This window comes from Stegodyphus dumicola, chromosome 10, assembly GCF_044657685.1.
Source record: "Stegodyphus dumicola isolate Sdum_Otavi_A_Nest chromosome 10, ASM4465768v1".
In the NCBI taxonomy this organism is placed as follows: domain Eukaryota; kingdom Metazoa; phylum Arthropoda; class Arachnida; order Araneae; family Eresidae; genus Stegodyphus; species Stegodyphus dumicola.
In genome coordinates, this window is record NC_140777.1 from 151,411,655 (window position 1) to 151,430,126 (window position 18,472).

General features: G+C 33.6%; 1 protein-coding gene across 1 annotated transcript in view; it reads right to left on the reverse strand.

The window, feature by feature from the left end:
* Positions 1-990: 990 nt before the first annotated feature.
* The window catches only part of LOC118183448 (latrophilin-like protein LAT-2), a 56,041-nt gene continuing 38,559 nt past the window's right edge, over positions 991-18,472 (reverse strand). The window contains exons 10-14 of the mRNA XM_035352987.2: positions 18,245-18,311; positions 18,067-18,167; positions 11,441-11,567; positions 7,050-7,148; positions 991-1,591 (exon numbers count right to left, since the gene is read on the reverse strand). Of these exons, the coding sequence (XP_035208878.2) occupies positions 1,388-1,591; positions 7,050-7,148; positions 11,441-11,567; positions 18,067-18,167; positions 18,245-18,311 (598 nt within the window). The 3' untranslated portion in view covers positions 991-1,387. The remainder of the gene's footprint in view (positions 1,592-7,049; positions 7,149-11,440; positions 11,568-18,066; positions 18,168-18,244; positions 18,312-18,472) is intronic.

The following is an 18,472-nucleotide window of genomic DNA, read 5'->3' on the forward strand; positions in this document are numbered from 1 at the left end:
TTCTGCCTCTTCGGATTTCAGACATACGTGCTGTGACGCTTTTTAATTATAATTAAATTTGATTAATTTTGATTTAGGATTTATCTTTAATTATTTTTAGGTTGAGTGATTTTCTCAGTATTATCCTCGTTTGGATTTCAAGTCGGAGTTTTATTTATTATATTTTTGCCTAAGTTAACTGGTATTTTTGCAGGTGTTCAAAAAATGCGAAGAAAATGGTTTCATAATATTTAACTTCTGCTATGGCCATTCACCAATAACATTATCTTCAAAGCATTTTGCCTTTAAAAGTACGAATGAAATGTTTTCATAATTTTTACGTTTTCGATTACCACTCGTCGACAGCATTATCTTCAAAAGTTTATAAAGTTTTCGAGTTCACCGAACAAAACGCAAACAAAATGTTTTCATAATTTAAGTTCCTATTTATCTTTTTCATTATGATTGGAATTTTGTTATCTATTTTTAACGCAATTCCTGATAATACAGTATATCAATTTCAATTTTGTACACTCTCTGTTTGTAGAAGACAATGCAATGAGTTCTTCGAAAATTCGATTTAGATTTTTTTATTTAATGGTTAAACGAATTTTCACATTTACCTTCTTTTAAGGAACAAACTAAAAGAGTAAGAATTTTATTGTTTGCACCATCGGATAGAACTGAAAAACGTTTTTAAAGGAAAACTTGTATGTAAACTGTCTTTTATATGCACAGCATAAATAAAAGTAATAAAATGTACTTTATGCTCTTTTCGCATTGAGAAAGAGCAAATAATTTAATAGTTTTAATGCTAAACTATTTAAATAGGATTTAAACAGTAATCTGATACTATTTAAATGTTTATAAAACTACTATTTTGATACTTGGGATAAATCTGAAGTATAATGCAAAACAATAGGAATATTATTAATGAGCGTTTTGAGAACTAATTAACAGTAAATGGTAAATAAAATTTCCAAACAAAAGTCTTTTTAAAACCATATTTTATTTAACTTTTTAAATGTCTCTCTCAGAACATCAAAATAGTTTCAGTGCCTGTAGTGACTTTCTCTATTTACAGATTTTCTTGATTTGATAGAGTGTAATTTAAATTTGCATAACAATATATTCAGTTAATATCCGAATATTATGTGCTAGAATTATTGTAATAAACTTTATTATGGTATTACTTTAAATACAAATATTCTTGATGACAGTAGGAAATGAGTATGAAATAAATGTAAATTCAACAAACAAATATTTAAATATTTGTTTGTTTAATTTACTACTCAGAGATGTTAAATTTATCTGAAAGTTATTGAAATTACTTTCATCCCAGAGATATCAGCAAACCTTTATAGCAAATCTGTCTACAAGATGAAATTAAACTGTATGTGAGTCGATTTCAATCGGTAACTGATGGTAGCTGCTCATTTAACTGGATGTAACACGCATGTCGCATCCTGCAGATATCATCATCCAGCAGCACAGATGAAGGCCTGCCTTCTGACAAAGTCGAGCGGACATCGGTGATTGTCGTTTTTTTCGTTTCCCCATGAACTTTGTTGTTGGCTTTCGTTATAATCTCAATGTTGTGCCAAGATGTTATCTACGAAAGATAATATATTTCAGTACTGCGGATGTTAAATCAGAATGCTAAAAAACTATCTAATCTTAACGAAAATTTATGACATATATTTGAAAGTAATTAAAGATTTATTTTTACTTATTTAGAAGCCATCGTGTTTACTTATTTTAGCAGTATGTCACTATAATAAATCGTTATTCTTTGAATTTTAAGATACATTTAAAAATCAAAAAGAAGTTGAGCTCGAAGAATTACAGTGAAAAGATAAAATACTAAACATATTTGACAAACATGACGTTAATCTTCTGTATACTGCCCAATAGCTATTATTCGATAAAACGTGGGACTGTTTCGAAGCATAAAAAAAAGATGAAACAAGGTGACTTAAGTACAAGATTTCGAAAGGTAACTCGAGATTTCTGCAAGCATATTAACATAAAATTTTTAAGTTACACATATATATAGCGACAGCTAAAATTTGCTCAGTCAATGCATGCTTTGAATGTCCTGCTTAATTCAGAAAAGAGAGCAATACCTAAGATTTTGCCACGGACTTATTAAAAAAAATCGGATGTGTACACCACATAACTTCCTTGTATTGGAATATTAAATTATACGCATTTTTTCTTGCATTTCATTTAAACTTATTGGATTGAATTAAATCTACTTCGCCGACAGCGCATAAACCACAATAGAATAAATGCATTCTTTAAAATTCACTCTAGTATTTGTTTACCATAGCGACACTCTGGCGCTAGATTCACTTAACAGTATTAATAATTATATAACAGTTAACTTATATAATAATTATATAACGGAAACTAAGTTAACTGTTATATAATCCAATAATTATATAAAAGTTAACGTATATATTTCGTTCATATTATAACTCACAATGCACAAAATTTATATCATTTAAAGAATAGAATTATCTAATCGTTGCCCCATGTTCTGTTCAAATACTATAATAAAGCTAGAATGATGCATAAAAGAAATTAAGCAAACAAAACAAAAGAGAAACAGTTTTTCACAGACGATTGAGTATTTCTCATTTAATTAATTCAATTCTCACTTCGCGAGAAGCCAAAAATACATAAAATCTCAAAATATCTATATTAAAAATCACGAAGTAAATCTCAAACACTTATTTCCGCGAAAAAAATTCCAGAAAGAATTAGCATGATTTAATTGGCAATAATAAATGAATGCGTTATCTTTGTTGTTGCGAAGGTAAGTTTTTTTAGATTAGCAACAAATCCACTAGTCTCCTGTTTCAAATGTAAACATCAATGACCGCCATTAAAAACAGGCTTAGCGGCAATTAAACAACTTTAAAATTGCTGATAATTCTAAAAATATTGCACGCAGATTTACTAAAGGCACAAAATCCTTAACCGGAAGATAAAAACAACATAATTCAATCATTTTTAAAGCAAGAAATGTACAATTTACAAACATATAAGAGTAAAGAAACTGAGATCACTGAGCCGGGTAACAGAGTGGATATATACATAAATATATTTATATACGTTTGGTGCGGCCGATTGCAACCAAAATACGAGGTGCACATATACATGTTATAGCAGTCCTATATACAAAATTTCAACGTTCTTGAGGCTACTCGTTTTTGAGTTATGCGAGATACGTACGTACGCACGTACGTACATACGTTCGTACAGACGCCACGAAAAATTCTCTTAGAATTAATTTTAAAGCAGTTTTATAATTTTTTTGAAGGAAAAGAGTATTTTATTCTTTCTTTACGTACAGATATCACGCAAAAACATCGTTAAATTGCATTCGATAGCGGTTAAAAATGGATATTTTCGTTGAAATATGCTGCCTGAAACTTTTCGCGATTACAATGCTTCCTTTTTACTTCGTACAAGGAAGTAAAAAATGGACCCAGCGTGGCAAGCAGCAAGATGTTGCTGAATGAAGGCGCTTCCAAATGATAATCCGACTAACATGAGCTTTCCTCCAAGGCAAGGTATAAAATATTTGAAGTGAATTGAAAGCGTTTATTGGTTAAAAACCAAGTGTACGATTGTAGATAGTTATTGAAATTTGTTCACGATAAAACTTCCAGTGTTTAGAACCTTATGGTGGGGGCAACATCATCTAAGGGAGGTGGATAACATGAATATAGAGACAGCTGGGATTTCAAAATGCACAGCGAAGTGCAGATAGAATCTGTGATAGACACTGAGCCGCTAAATGAAGTTCGAATAATTATAAGTTATACTGAAGTCATCAGTTAAGGATCAAGCAGAATAAGTGGAATAACGAAAAAAAAGATTATTCGCCCACAACAGGTACGGTTTAGTGTGACTTGACTGATTTTCAAGCGTTGGATGTTAATTATTAAAAGGTGAGGTTAAAATAAACAGTGGAATATCAGTTAATGGAGAAAGCTGAACCACGTTTTGCGCAGATTGTAAAGTTGCAAGTTGTTAGCACTAGGAATCGGGTCCAACGGTCAAAAGTCCCCCCCCCATTGCCATGGCGAAGAAGGTGGCCCGCATGATTTTACTTTCTTGATCTAGTTTTGACAAGGTGCCTTTAGAAATTAGACAAATTATCGTTACAAACACTAAATTGCTAATCGCTTTCTAAATGCGACACGGCCCACCAGCGGCTGAGAGGTAATGTCGCGGAACACTTGTAATTCGGCCCGAGGTTTGAATCTCGCGAACAGGATTTTTCCCACCTGTAACGTCTATACCAGCCAATTTCCCTCAGAAAGTCCTCCACGAAGACATCCCTACCTTTAGACCGATAGCCCTGGAGTGCTTTGCCATAATCTAATATACCGAAGAACAACCAAACCATCTAGATGCAACAGCTCTTTGCCGAGAGCGAAATGCAATGAAATGTCGTTCCAAGTTTGCGATTCTTTGCTATTTGGTCCTTGGGCTTTTTATAAATGCATTTTAAAGATGTCTTTTCATATGCTAAGGAATAACACTGATTAATAGAAATTAGGTGCGCGCCCTGGCGGTAAGGTTTTTCAACCCTGACAGTCTGACCAGAGTTCAAATCCAGGTTGCACGGGAGTTTTTGTGATTTACTCCATGCGTAAATTTGATAGCAACCAATTTTTTTAAAGTATTCCACGAAAGCAACCTCCACTAGGCAGACAGTCCTCGTGTGCCTTGCCACAGCCCAAATAGTCCAATCCAGTCCAGATCTTAGTAGCAAGCTTGTAGTTTATTGACACCCAAAATAATGCCGCATAGTATATATAGGATCCAGATAGCAAGTCACAGCAAAAGATAAATATATCTGCTATATTATTTATCTATGCACATAGTAATAGTAAAATCGGAAAGAATGAATTCTGTTAGCTTGTTCACACATGTTTTTTCACAAAATTTTATCATCTGACCTATACTTATCTTATATATGTCAAGGGTCGGAGGATATTAGTATTTTGGATCATTATTGTAAATGACGTTAAATGTAAGAAGTGCATCAGTTATAAATACAATCAAAATTATATCCCGTTAAATTTAACAATGGCCATAGATTGGTGATGTGTATGAAAACGTACTATACTTCAACTGGGAGAGAGAAGACACAAACTGGAAAATAATTTATAAACTTTTCTTCAGTAAACTCATTAGATTGTATGTTTGAAAATGTATCATCCGGATAACAAAAAGATATCAACTAAATGATAACTATTCCTCGTCGAATTATCAGCAAAGATTTGTACAGCAAAGATTCTCTCGTGTTTTGTAAAATTCTAATTAGTTAATAATTTTTGGAGTGTAGAGTGACGATTTAAGTATTTATGTTTCAAAGGTTTTGTATTCCAATCTGTTTTTTCTAACAGCTAATATACATATATTTCTTATTTTGATATAAAACTTTTACTATCAATATTCAAAGATAAAATGAGAAATTTCCCACTAAATATTATTCCTTGTACAGTGCGGGGGGGAGGGGACAGTTCTTTATCTCCCGCTCTACTGGGCCGATTGACGAAATTCAACTTGCGTTTTTCATGTCTCGAAAGCGCGACTTAGGATATGTATTAGATTTATATATAGCATTGTTCTAATATAGGTATTTTGACACAAAATCGGACTTTTCTGAATTAACATACCAATAGTTTTCTATATTTCAATTCTACGACTCAAATTACGCCAAATTACCAAGTTTTGTAAAAATCGCACGAGTAGTTTTTAAAAAATTATCTCTCAAAATTTTAGCTCCTAAATGATAATTGAGTTTGGTATATATTTATTAATCTCTCTTTTTTAGTTAAGCTTATTTGATTCTTCCTTTCACATTTCGAAATTCAGGTTCATTCCAAATAAAATTCACTCATTTTTTATGATTTATTTTTAAAATTTGTATTTTAAAATAATTTTTATACATTTTTCAAAAAAAAAAAAAAATTGGGAATTATAATCTATAAAATTTTTGCCATCATCTTAAAGTTGATGTATTTTCTAGCATACCTGCAAAAAAAACTACAATTTTTTATTCAAAATTTCCGAAGATATACGTGAACTTTGGCATATTTGTTGAAAGCGATAAAACATCAAATGCGGTTAAAACACTTTGCTAAAATTATTTGAAAGTAGAAATGATGTGACTTTTTTTCCGCTCATGTACAATGTAAAAAGATAGGAACGAGGTGCCTTTTTTCCCACTCCGGCGTAATGGAAGGGAAAGGAAAATTGATTGCCATATATTAAGAAGTTCAGCAAGTGAATTATTCTTGGCCAAACTGAAAAATTTTCGCCGAAATAAATTTTTGAATTTCTTCGTAAATTTCGCACCAAATATTACAAAATTTAATATCTAGGCATAATTTCAGTCGTAGAATCGAAATATGAAAAAAAAAATCTGCTATAAGATTTCAGAAAAAGTCCGATTTTGTGTCAAAATACCTACGTTAGAACAGTGCTATTTATAAATCTAATATACATCCTAAGACGCGTTTTGGAGACATGAAAAACGAAATTTGAATTTTTTTCAATCGGCCCAGTAGAACGGGAGATATAGAAGTCTCCCGTTGTTTTTTCGCGCGTGTACAAAGCCCTAAATTATCGTTTATTTCACTTGTATCACGAATACCTACTAGTGGCTTCGCTTTAAAAGTTTCTAAATTACAAATTCACAGATCAGACCGCTCTCTTAGGTTTTTCATGTAAACAAATATCGTAAACAAATGCTTTATGATCACGATTTTAGGATTTAGAAGTAAAAAAAATACCAAGCATACGTACAATAATAAAAGGCTTCCATCTGTTAAGTAACTAAATCCCACTAATGGCTGTATGGGTAAGATAGGCGAACGCTGCTATTTCGACATGAATTCCAGCGACTGGGTGTTATCCCAGATGTGAAATAAATACCAAGCTTGCCTTAGAAAACTTTCAAGAAGATGTCATTTACTTGATAGCTTTTATCTGCTTTGCCGTATTTAAATAAACAAACAAAAATAAATGACTGATATACTCACAACAGAGGAAAATTGAGCGGCCTTCTCTTTGTAGGCGAAGAGGAGTTTGTGCCGGATATGTTCATTCAAAGCTATTTGAGTCAAGAAAAGATACACTCCCTGAAAAATAGTAATTCACAAAAAAATAAAATTGAAACATTTCTGAGACAGAAGTAAGTGAATTTTGCAACGAACTGTGTGTGCAGAAATTGTGCTTTGAAGTTGTGCTGGAGCTCTTGAGCCGTAGGTCAAAGTGTTTTACTGGCGTAAATTGTTATAACACCGATGTAATCTTCTGTTTAATAATGACAACATCGAGTGGTATGCATCGCTACTGAAAAGTGAAACTCACGAAAAAGCGTTTTATTTATGGAATTGTGGCTAAAACAAAGGAGAGTATATAAAAGAGACGGCATAAGTGGAAAATAATTAGAAAGATACTATTTCAATGCAAAATTTACTTCCACAAAAACATCTAATAACTTTCTTTAAAGTATATCTTCTTTTTTATTGTCCTTATGTCTAAGTATTTGTTGATTCTGCTTGAGAGTTAGTGAGTATCTGTTTCAGTTGAAATTTGTGCAATGTAATGTTTGGTTGCTTCATTTTAAAAGGCTTCTAAAGGGAAACACGGCATTACACTGAAAATTCTTACTTTGTAGCATGCTACTGATTTACCATGGTGATATCGTTACATGAAAACTTTGCATCCTAGCAACATTGAACAGATTTCGTGGATTAGAGAATTAGGATAATTTTTCTTTCTTTTTCTTTTTCTTCTGAAGGCATTTCTTTCACAGTTGCCTTCTGCTCTGTTTCTGAAATTATTGCAACAAAAGCTGTTTCGAGACAGCATTCGCCATCCGAGGCTTTTGTTCAAATAGTAATTTATTTGTGAAGTGATGCATTATTTGTCAGAGGTTCCACTGCCGCCAAGCCAGTGTAGTGGTTAGTAAAGCTGTGTGTTCTACCAAAGATTCCAGTTTCGAATCCTGTAGAAAGCATGGATGTTTGTAAGCATATAAAACCTTTGCGGCAAACAGGCGCCCTGTCGAGAAGCCGAAAGTCCTGTCAAGAGATTCGTAGCAAGAGAAGAGGGATGGGAGACTCTCGGATCACCCCACCCCGGAGTGCTCTTCAAAACTGGGGCGGATTTGTACAGTTAGTGAGGTAGGATGATACGTGTGCGACTAATAGTGTATATATGGTGTCTAGCTCACTTTTAACTATACCTATATAGAGAGCGATTCCTGAATACTTCTTTTGAGTAACTGTTCTCTTTCTGTCTGGAGCTACAGGGTGATCAGCGAATAAGCTCTGATTTCAAAATTAAATATCTTTACAACAAAGATCGATAGAATTATGCAGTAAACTGTACGTTTATTAGCAAAACTGAAAAAATGGTGTACAAAAGTTTATAAAATTTAGTTATGAAAATCGTTAACATATGGCGCTCTAATCTCAATGACCTTTCAATGGCCTTTAAAATGTGCTCCGAAGTCGAAAATGATCAGTATAACTGTTGGCTAGTGAAAAGAGGCTAGCGTATAAAGTGAAATAATGTATTCCATTGAACAACATGTATTTTGGTTCTGCAATTTCACAGATCAGAACACAGTCCTACGGCAACACGTCGCTGTTTTCAAAACCGATTCAATGTTCCAGTTGGACCCGATGCTTCAAACCTGTCTCTGATGCAACCCGTCGGATGCTTTTCCTAGGATTTTGCTGAACAAATCCAGAAACTTTGGCTGCATTTTCAGCAGTGACTACAGTTTGCTTAGGCCCAACATTTCCCTTTTGATCATCAGCCACGCTGCCAGTCCATTCGAGTTTCGCGAAGAGCATGCGAATGGTTTTCGCATCGGGTTCAATTGGAACATTGAATCGGTTTTGAAAACTACGACGTGTTGCAATAGGACTGTGTTCTAATGTGTGAAATTCCAGAACCAAAATAGACGTTGTTCAATGGAATACATTATTTCACTTTCTACGTTAGCCTCTTTTCACTAGCCAAAGGCCAGAGGCATTATCGGACCCTTTTTCGTACGAGAAACGATAACTACTGAACGTTACGTTACAATTTTGGAACAATTCGTGAGCACTCAACTAGCGTTGGAGGATCGACCAAGTATCGACTGGTTCCTGCAAGATGGGGCTCGACCACATCGAACAAATAAAGTTTTTCACTTTCTTCATGAATACTTTGAGAATAGAGTAATTGCGTTAGATTATCCTCAATTTACTGACATAGGAATAGCTCGGCCTTCATATTCTCCCAATCGGAGTCCTTGTGACTTCTTTCTGTGGGGCGCATTGAAAGACGCTGTCTATCGAAACAATCCTGCTACTCTAGATGAGCTTGAATCGTTGATTGGTGTTGCATGTGATTCCATTTCCGTCGAGACATTGCAAGAGGTGATGTCAGATTTCATTGTTCGTTTACGCCACCACATTGTTTAGAACGGTGAACATTTTGAAAAAATTGCATTTTGATTGAAAAGGCTGCTTCACTTTATTTTTTTAATTAATTTTTTTTTTACTTCTTTCAAAGAAAGAGTTTTCAGCACAGAGCGCCATCTGTTAACGATTTTCGTAACTAAATTTTCTAAACTTTTGCACACCATTTTTACAGTTTTGCTAATAAATGTACAGTTTACCGCATAATTTTATCGATTTTTGTTGTAGAGATATTCAATTTTAAAATCAGGGCTTATTCGCTGATCACCCTGTATATGGATAACATGCACATCGGTGAACTCCGCGTTCCTGTGACGATGCATACGTCTCAAAAACCGCAAAGGAAATGGCGATTTCCGCAAGCAGAATACTTTTGCCTACACCTCAGCAGTGCCCTATATTATTTCAACAGGCCTTTCAGCACACACATTTCACAACTTGATTTGCAAATTTACTGCTTTTTACTTGCAAATTTACTGCTTTTTTTTATATTTATTTTTGCCAGGTATTTTTTAATCATCCTGTGTATGGATGCTGAGAAAGTTCTGTATGTTTTCAAAAATAAATAAATAAATAAATAAATAAAAATAAAAAAAATGTTTTGCATCATATAATGGATTATTTGTTAAAAATGAAGTTTTTAAATCAGGCTTGTTTAATGAATAATTTTTAGAAATTTGCTTTTAAAATCTTGCACACACTCTACTCCTCAAATTTGGATTGAGGATATTTAAGGTAACTCTGAGCATGGCCGCTTTTTTTTTTTTGATTATTTAATCTATGAAATCATATTTTATATTTATAATTTGTGTTCAGAGTGTTTCCATTGAGACATTTCATTTATTCAAAAATACCGTAGTCTGAAAGTCTGTTTTATTTTTTAAATTGAACGTTTCTTAAACTGGAGCCATGGGTGAAATAAATATAAGCGTATGTTTATGGGTTTTGGGGAAAAACTTTACATATAGTTTATAAAAGCAATCGCAGACCATTGTCTGTAATTATAGATGACAGTTATAAAGTTTTGTAAAGTTTTGTGTTTCTATGATTGTATTTTGGTTTTCTGTTACTTTGACAGTATTAAGTGTTATTTGTTTTCATTTATTTATTATTATTTTTTGGTCGGATTTTTATATAACATTTTAGTTAGTGTTACTGTTTAAGCAAATTTATGGCCGCTTTTCATGTATTATGTTGTAGATTATCACATTTTTAATTGATTGGCGTTTACATTGTAAAGTTAGAAATTGAGATAGAGGCATAAACCGCAATGAAGGGCATTGGTGGCAATTTTTATTATCTACTTGGCGAATGTCTTTAAATGTCGGCTTTCTGCTTGGATTCAGTTTTAGAGACAACGTGTAAAGATTTCCATGACGCAACTCGACATAGACTTTGCAATAGCATATAATGATGTGTGAAGACGCTTTTCTTTAAGTAATCTCAGAGAAGGTAACCCAAATGTGTCACACTTCGGCAGAGGACTGTCTAAGTCAAATCACCAAGGAAAGAAATCAGATGAATTAAAAATGGATATTGGAGTACAGTTTCGCTGTCCTGTTGGAATCAAATTAAGGATACCTGCTGTCTCGCCCATAATTCTGACGATTTTCAGTGTTCCACCACAGCACCCGCGAGCGTCTGTGACACATTATACTTGACTGAAGGCTTCTATCGCCTCAATGTGCAATTGTTCTGGTGAACGGTCCATGGCATAATGATTGCCTAACTCATAGCTTTGCACGGTTATAGGTACGCCCCACATATGGTGGCCCATACATGGTCTGTATCCCTCACAGGACAGCTATCTCAGATAGGTAATTACAGCGTGCGTCGTTCTGTATATGATTCTACTGTCGAGAAAATGTTTTAGAATTATATTTATACAATAATGCTATTAAGTTAACATTAGTTTAAGCTTATTGAATATTCAATATGAACTCTAACTTTACCTGCAAACCATTCAGGATTACAAAAATATATGCAGAAACAGCTGGACTGTTAGGAACATGGAAGAATCCAAAAGCCCACGTTAATCCTAGAAGGCACATCAAGGAAGCCATACCTTTTAGTCTTTTCCTGTCGTTCAAAAAAAGAAAGTATATTTGTTTTAGGCACTAAATTTTTATAAGAAAAAAAATTATCACTACAGGCATTTGTAAAGTCTACTTATTGGAATCGAAGCTCTACAATATTTAAATCAGCAGCTCAAATTTCAAGCTTACGTATAATATATACATATATACATTTACCATATTTAAAATTTATTTCTATGTATGGGATCTGAGGAAATAAATTTCTTCATATGCATGGGAATGTGAAACAGCTGAAACAAAAAACTAACTACTAACTACCGCAAGTATTTTAGAGGCAAGCTTTGTTTTACTTGTTTAAAACCTAATTACCGAACTGAAACTCTGTGTATAGCAACAGTAGAATTCAATTAAAATTTATAGTTAACTATTAAAATTTATAGTTAACTATTAAACCATTAAACATATTTCTTTTACATATATGCAGATATTATTCACATAAAAAATGAGGTAGTATTGTTCAGTAAATAATGTGTACGATCAAAATAACAGCTCAGCAGAGTGTAGATGGACAGAGTTGCTTAACTAAAGAACTCAAATCGCAAGTAGAAAAATATATACACTCTTTTGCAAAAAAAAATCGAAGCACCCTGGAGGAAGTGGTTGTTTTTTGATGAAACTGAATATGTGTATACCTCATACACAGTTAATAAAATGATTAAAAATCAAGGTCATAGTACCTATTCACGATTCAAATCACCCATTAAGTGTTCAAATTAGTAGTTGGTCGAACAGCCTCTGGCGGCAATGCACGCTTGAATTCGTCGAGGCAAGGAGTGGTAGATGCTCCTAATGTCATCCTGCGACACATTCTGCCAGGCATTCATCAGTTGTCACTACAGATCTGCGATATTTTGTAGTTCCCGAATCAGGCGGCTCCTCCCAGACATCCTCGATTGGTGAAAGGTCTGGAGATATTGCTGGCCAAGGAAGAGCATCAACCGCACGGAGACAGTCCAGAGATATGCAAGCGGTATGTGGCCTGGCATTATCTTGTTGGAAAAAGGGCCCAGGATGATGTGCCATGAAGGGTAATGCAGCCGGCAGCGGGATGGTATTAATATATCGTTGAGCTGTTAAAGATGTACGGAGGATGACTAAAGATTACCTGCTGTCATAAGAAATAGTGCCCCTCACCATCACACCAAGGGTTATCGCTGTATACCTTTGTAAAACAAAGGCTGATTGGAACCGGTGGCCCCGTCCTCCCCAGACACGAACGCGGAGGTCATCTGCTTTAAGAGTGAAGTGGCATCGCTGAACATTATACGATGCCAGTCTGAGGGCAGCCATGATGTTCAGCTGCGACACCACTCCAGACGACTCCGCCGAGGTTGTGGGGTCAAAGGCAAACATCTTAAAGGCCTCTGTGAGTGTAACCCCGCCTCAGAAAGCGCTGTGAGATGGTGGACGGTATATTCACATAAAATCCCCAAGAACTGATCTCCTAGCATTCCAAAGGCTTTTAATTAAAGATAAACATCAGTATCGAAAGTTTCAGAAAATTACGCAACGACTCTCTTCCTAAGGCCTAGATCTCTGTCAAGTATAAGTCCGCATACTGCTTAGTAAACTTTTGCATGCTGTGATTATGGATAAAATGGCTACCGTCGTGAACTTTATAAACTGCAATAAACCAATACATCTGAAATAACCCATGGACACCCACCTCTTTAACATTATTATTACAATTCATTTTAACATTGTGTTGCCAGTACTAGTTACAATTATCTCATTATGCTCATCTGTTTATTAACTATGTTTGTCTCCTATTTTTGTTGCACCAAATCAGATGTTCAATTTATCTTGTGAATCTCAAATTGTATTCCGACTATTTTGTAATCTACTTATTTCCTACATCATTATTTGAATTAAATACTGGATGCAGGGCGTACTGTGGGATTGCACGATGTACCATAATAGGCAAACTCTAGACCTTTTGGAAAGCTTCAGTCTATGTAAATTCCTATAAAACTTGCAATTCCCCCCCTTTTTTTTAAGAGTTAGTATAGGAAGGCATTACCAGTTGACCTATGGTACATCGCTGATGATACTTTTACCTTTACCTTTACCACGAGAGGTATAGAAGTGGCTGTAAGAGCGTTGGATAGTCAACAATGATACCATCGCGGCGGTTCGGGCCTGACAAACAATCATCCTAGCTTGTCTCGCATTTGTGATCCTTGGCCTTCCAGGCCTTTCCTTCCTTGTAGCAACCATTTCTGCCAACATATTTGCACAGCAGTGTCTGTACGCTGCAGGTGGCGGCCTATTGCTCGGTATGACCACCCAGCTTCACGCAGCCCTACAATGCGACCATGTTCGAAGTCTTTTAGCTGTCTCTAACGTCTTCGATATCGTCGTAATGGCATCTATAGTTGCTTCTTCAGGGAATTACAATAGCAGCAACAAAAAAAAGATAAATTTTCCACCTCTGTTACAGGTTTTATACTTTGCGAATTGTGCACTAGAAAGGTGCGCTATGATCGCAATTCCTGTTCATTTGCCTTGAAACTTTAATCATTTGCATGCTCGATCAAGATGTTTTTGCATACTGAATTTCGTCACGATCGCAATAGTCTTTCTTGATGCTTCGAGTTTTTTGTAAAAGAGTGCATATACGTAGTTCACGAATTCAACGTTAAAAAGCACATAAAATGCAAATCGCTTTATAATAGTAGCAGTATCGAAAATTTCATATAATACTCAATACAATAATAGATACGCTACCTTGATAGATAAAAACATGCAATGGTTTCGACTATAAATCATTTAATTTATTTTCCATTACGAAATTCCTTATGTATGGAGGCTTTGGGCAAAAGTATATCAACTTGACTGACTGGTTTCTGTAATGAAGCACGCAGAAAAGTTCTGATTATGATTTTAATAATCATTTTAAAGGATTGTTTAACAATTGAGGTCTATTTGAGTATTTCTTTAGAACTGCACAGAATTAGGGCAGAAAATATCCCTAATGATGAGTTCCCGATTAAAGACAGATAATGTTCAAGTGCAGCCTAATATGGTTTAATGATAATGAGAATGAAATAAAATCAATAGTGTGTTAAATTCTCATATTATAATGTCTAACCTTTATGAACTTTTTGAATGGCAGTATGATACTGGGGCTTTCCCTACTTCGTTGTTTGATTGTTTGGAAGATACGTTTTAGCTTAAGAGCGAAAAATATTTATGAAACTCACTGCGACGTTGCCTGAAAACGAGCTTGCGATATTCGAGGTGCTGGAATACACTGAAAAAGAATTAAACCTAAGTGGCACTAAGAGGTATGTCTTCATTGCTTTTGTTCAAACTGTAACAAATAAGTTTTGTTTTGAAGGAGGGCATTAGGATTGTGCTGGCGCAAGGAGACGACTGCTATTTATTTACATTTTTCCAATATTTACGTCATTTCCAAAAGTGGTTAGTAGAATTTAGGCGTTAGATCTGAGCTTCAGTAGAAGCATGATAGCATTTGTTTTATTTAACCGATATAAGGATCATTTCTCACAATTTCGTAAACAATGACATTTGTTTCGTCGTCAAATTTGTTATCAGAAAGATCTCTCGGCGCGTGGTTTTATATTTTACAAACGAATCTAGAGTTGACACCACGTGACTTCTTTGTACGGCCCACTAAAATATAAACATTTTTTCCTGCTCTTCATTTAAACTTATTTTCACGAATTATTATAACTTAATTAACCGATTCCTCAAAGCAAAATGAAATGATTTTAAAGATAAGTATCCCGATCATTTTTTGTCGTACGTAAGTCAAACTCTTTCTTAATTTTATTTTTTCATAACGAGTATAAAACGATCTCAAATATACGTATAGGAACCAAGAAACTGCATTAAAAGTTAGGTTTTATTATTTGTCGAGAATTAATTTTTTTTAATTTGAAATTTTCAAACTTCAATATTTTCATTGTTTAAAACAGTTCTGTAACTGGAAGTATAGGACTAGACCAACGATTAGGGAAAAGGCCGGTTAGGTGCTTTAAAGCTGGGTAAGGGGGTGGGTATATTTATACATATACATATACAAAATTTCAGTGTCCTACGGCTAATCGTTTTTGACAATATACATGCATACGTACTTACGTACAGACAGACGTCAAGGAAAAAAATCCCTTTTGAATCCATTTTAAATCCATTTTACAACCCGCTCTGGAAAAAGAGTCCTTTATTCTGTCCGTAAGTATAGACATTACGCAATAAAAATAGTCAAAATGGATTCGGGAAAGGAATAAATGGATATTTCCGTTAAAATATGATGCCAGATTTTTTTCGCGATTACATAACTTCATTTACTTCTTAAAAGAAGTAAATAAATGCAGAAGATATTTTCTAACCTCTCTTAAATATCAGAGTTAAGAAACTCTATTGTTTGCCTTTACGATGCGATTCCACTTCATCTATTTCAAGGAATTTCACAAGAGTGAATGAGGTTTTTGTTTTAATATTTGTATTTTTTTTTAAATTCATTCTTTTAAAGATGTAATAATTTAGCTTAAACTAGCAACAAAAAATGTTGTTACTTTTTCAAATTTCTATTCCAAAATTACAGTGAATATCTTTTGCTTGTTGGAGACAATGTGTACTTGCAAAACATATAGTAGACTTTTTGGGAAGGCTTGGTTTTTCAAGTAATTGTAATGTGTTACTTCTTTCACATATAACAGCAAGTGCAACAAAAGCTAACATTATTTTGTCACCGAGATTCCAAAGACAAAGTCAGTTTATGAAAAATAATCAAGAATGACTATACTTTTGACAAATTCAGTAACTAAACTAGAACAATTTTAAAATAAACAGGAGGCTACTCATTTGTTACATTCTTTGACACCTCAGTTACCTTTGTCATTTAAGGAGTTGGCCCAACATTACCTGGTTTTCTCTTTCCCATCCTTCTTACTTCCTTGTACGAAGTAAAGAAAGTATTTCGGGTATCCTATTTCAACGAAAATATCCATTTTGACCACTATCGAATGGAATTTAACGATGTTTTTGCATAACATATGTACGTAAGGACAGAATAAATGACTCTTTTTCCTAAAACAAATTATAAATTGGATTTAAAATGGATTCAGAAGAGATATTTTCGTGCTGTCCGTTCGTACGTATATATGTATCTCGCATAACGAGTAATATCAGAACGTTGAAATTTGAATGTAGGACTGCTATAACATATTGCTGTGCAGGTCCCTTTTTGGTTCAAACCGGCCGCACCAAATATATATATATAGTTTTTGTGAGGCCGGTGCGGTTGATATATATATATATATATATATATTCATTCTGTTACTCGGCTAGGTGAGCTCAGTTAGTTTTATTCTTATATGTTGGTAAATTGTGCATTGTTTGCTTTAAAAATGATTGAAATATGTTTTTCTTATGCTCCTGTTAAGGTTTTTATACCTTTAGTTAATCTGCATGCAATAGCTGTAGAATGATCAACAATTTAAAAGTTGTTTAAGTGCGACTAAGCCTAATTTTGCAGCCATTTTTGTTTACATTTGAAACTTAGCAAAACAATGAATTAAGTCAGATTCTATACCTTCAGTGTCTTCAGTTTTGTGCACCGAAAAATCTGCCTTCTTACTGGCTGGCCGAATTGCTTGTTTCTGTGCCGAAATTCTAATTTTAATTGTAGAAAAATTTTTTAACTGTTTTAATTGCATTTGGTGTTTTAGGTTTTACTACATTTCTCAATTTTTAATGAGGATGTTTTGAGAGTTTATGCATTTTTGCCTTGCCGCAAAGTGAGAACTGAATTAATTGAATGATAAATATATCTGTAATGAAATTTGAGGAAATAAGTTTAAACGAAATGCAGTAAAAAAATTGTATAATTTAATAGGCCGTACAAGGAAGTCATATGATGTTCACATGAGATCTTTTCCTTATTGGTAAGAGAGTTTCTACGGAATGTTAAAAAGAAGTCTGTAGATCTATCTACTTAATTTTGCATTGAATTTAATTTCATTAAATGATCCAGATTTCCTCATTTACGACAATAATAAAATGCGAATTCAATTGTTACCAACACTAATCCAACTTTACATTTCAAACAAGATAGGAATATGAATGTCTCAGTATCTTATAGTCAACTGAAACTCTGAGTTGAGCATATCCCCAAACTCTGATCACAGATCATTTGTTTAGAATTTTTTATTTTCCATGTTGTGAACTTCTTTTTAGCATCTACAGTAAAATCAAAATTTCAAAACTACCATTAAAAAAGCAAATATTAGTAAGTCTCTTTTTTTTAATAACTGTTACACATATTTTTTAAATAAATCTTACGTATATTAAAATTAATATTGCATACAATTCTGATAAAAATTAGCTCTAGCCTTACAGGAAATATGTTTACGGGTTATTAGAATCGCTTACAATAATTAACTACAAATTAAAATACAATTAAAGAAAATTAAATGTAAAATGTACAAAATTAAGATGTAAAACGTATTACTTACACCATATTCGTTTTCTTTTCTCTATAAGTATTACTTGTGGAGTTCATTTTATCAATTCGGGAAGCTGTAAACAAAGCCAGGCCAAAGATAATAAAATTCACCTAGAAAATGTGTTTTGATTTAGTTGTTTGCATTTTTGCGGTTATTTGCGAACAGAAATGAGCAGAAAATTATTTACCGAAATAATAATCCCAATGGGTGCCATGACACTCCATATCATGCCTTTTTCATTTGATGGCCAGCAACTAAAATTAAACATATTGTAAACCCGATCTTTAAAATGGGTTATGATTTATTAATAGGTTAAAATGGGTTATGATGTGAAATTAATAAGATATTTCAAAAAAACATAAAAACATTCAAATAATATGATTCAAAAATGAATGATGAATTAATTTATGCCTTA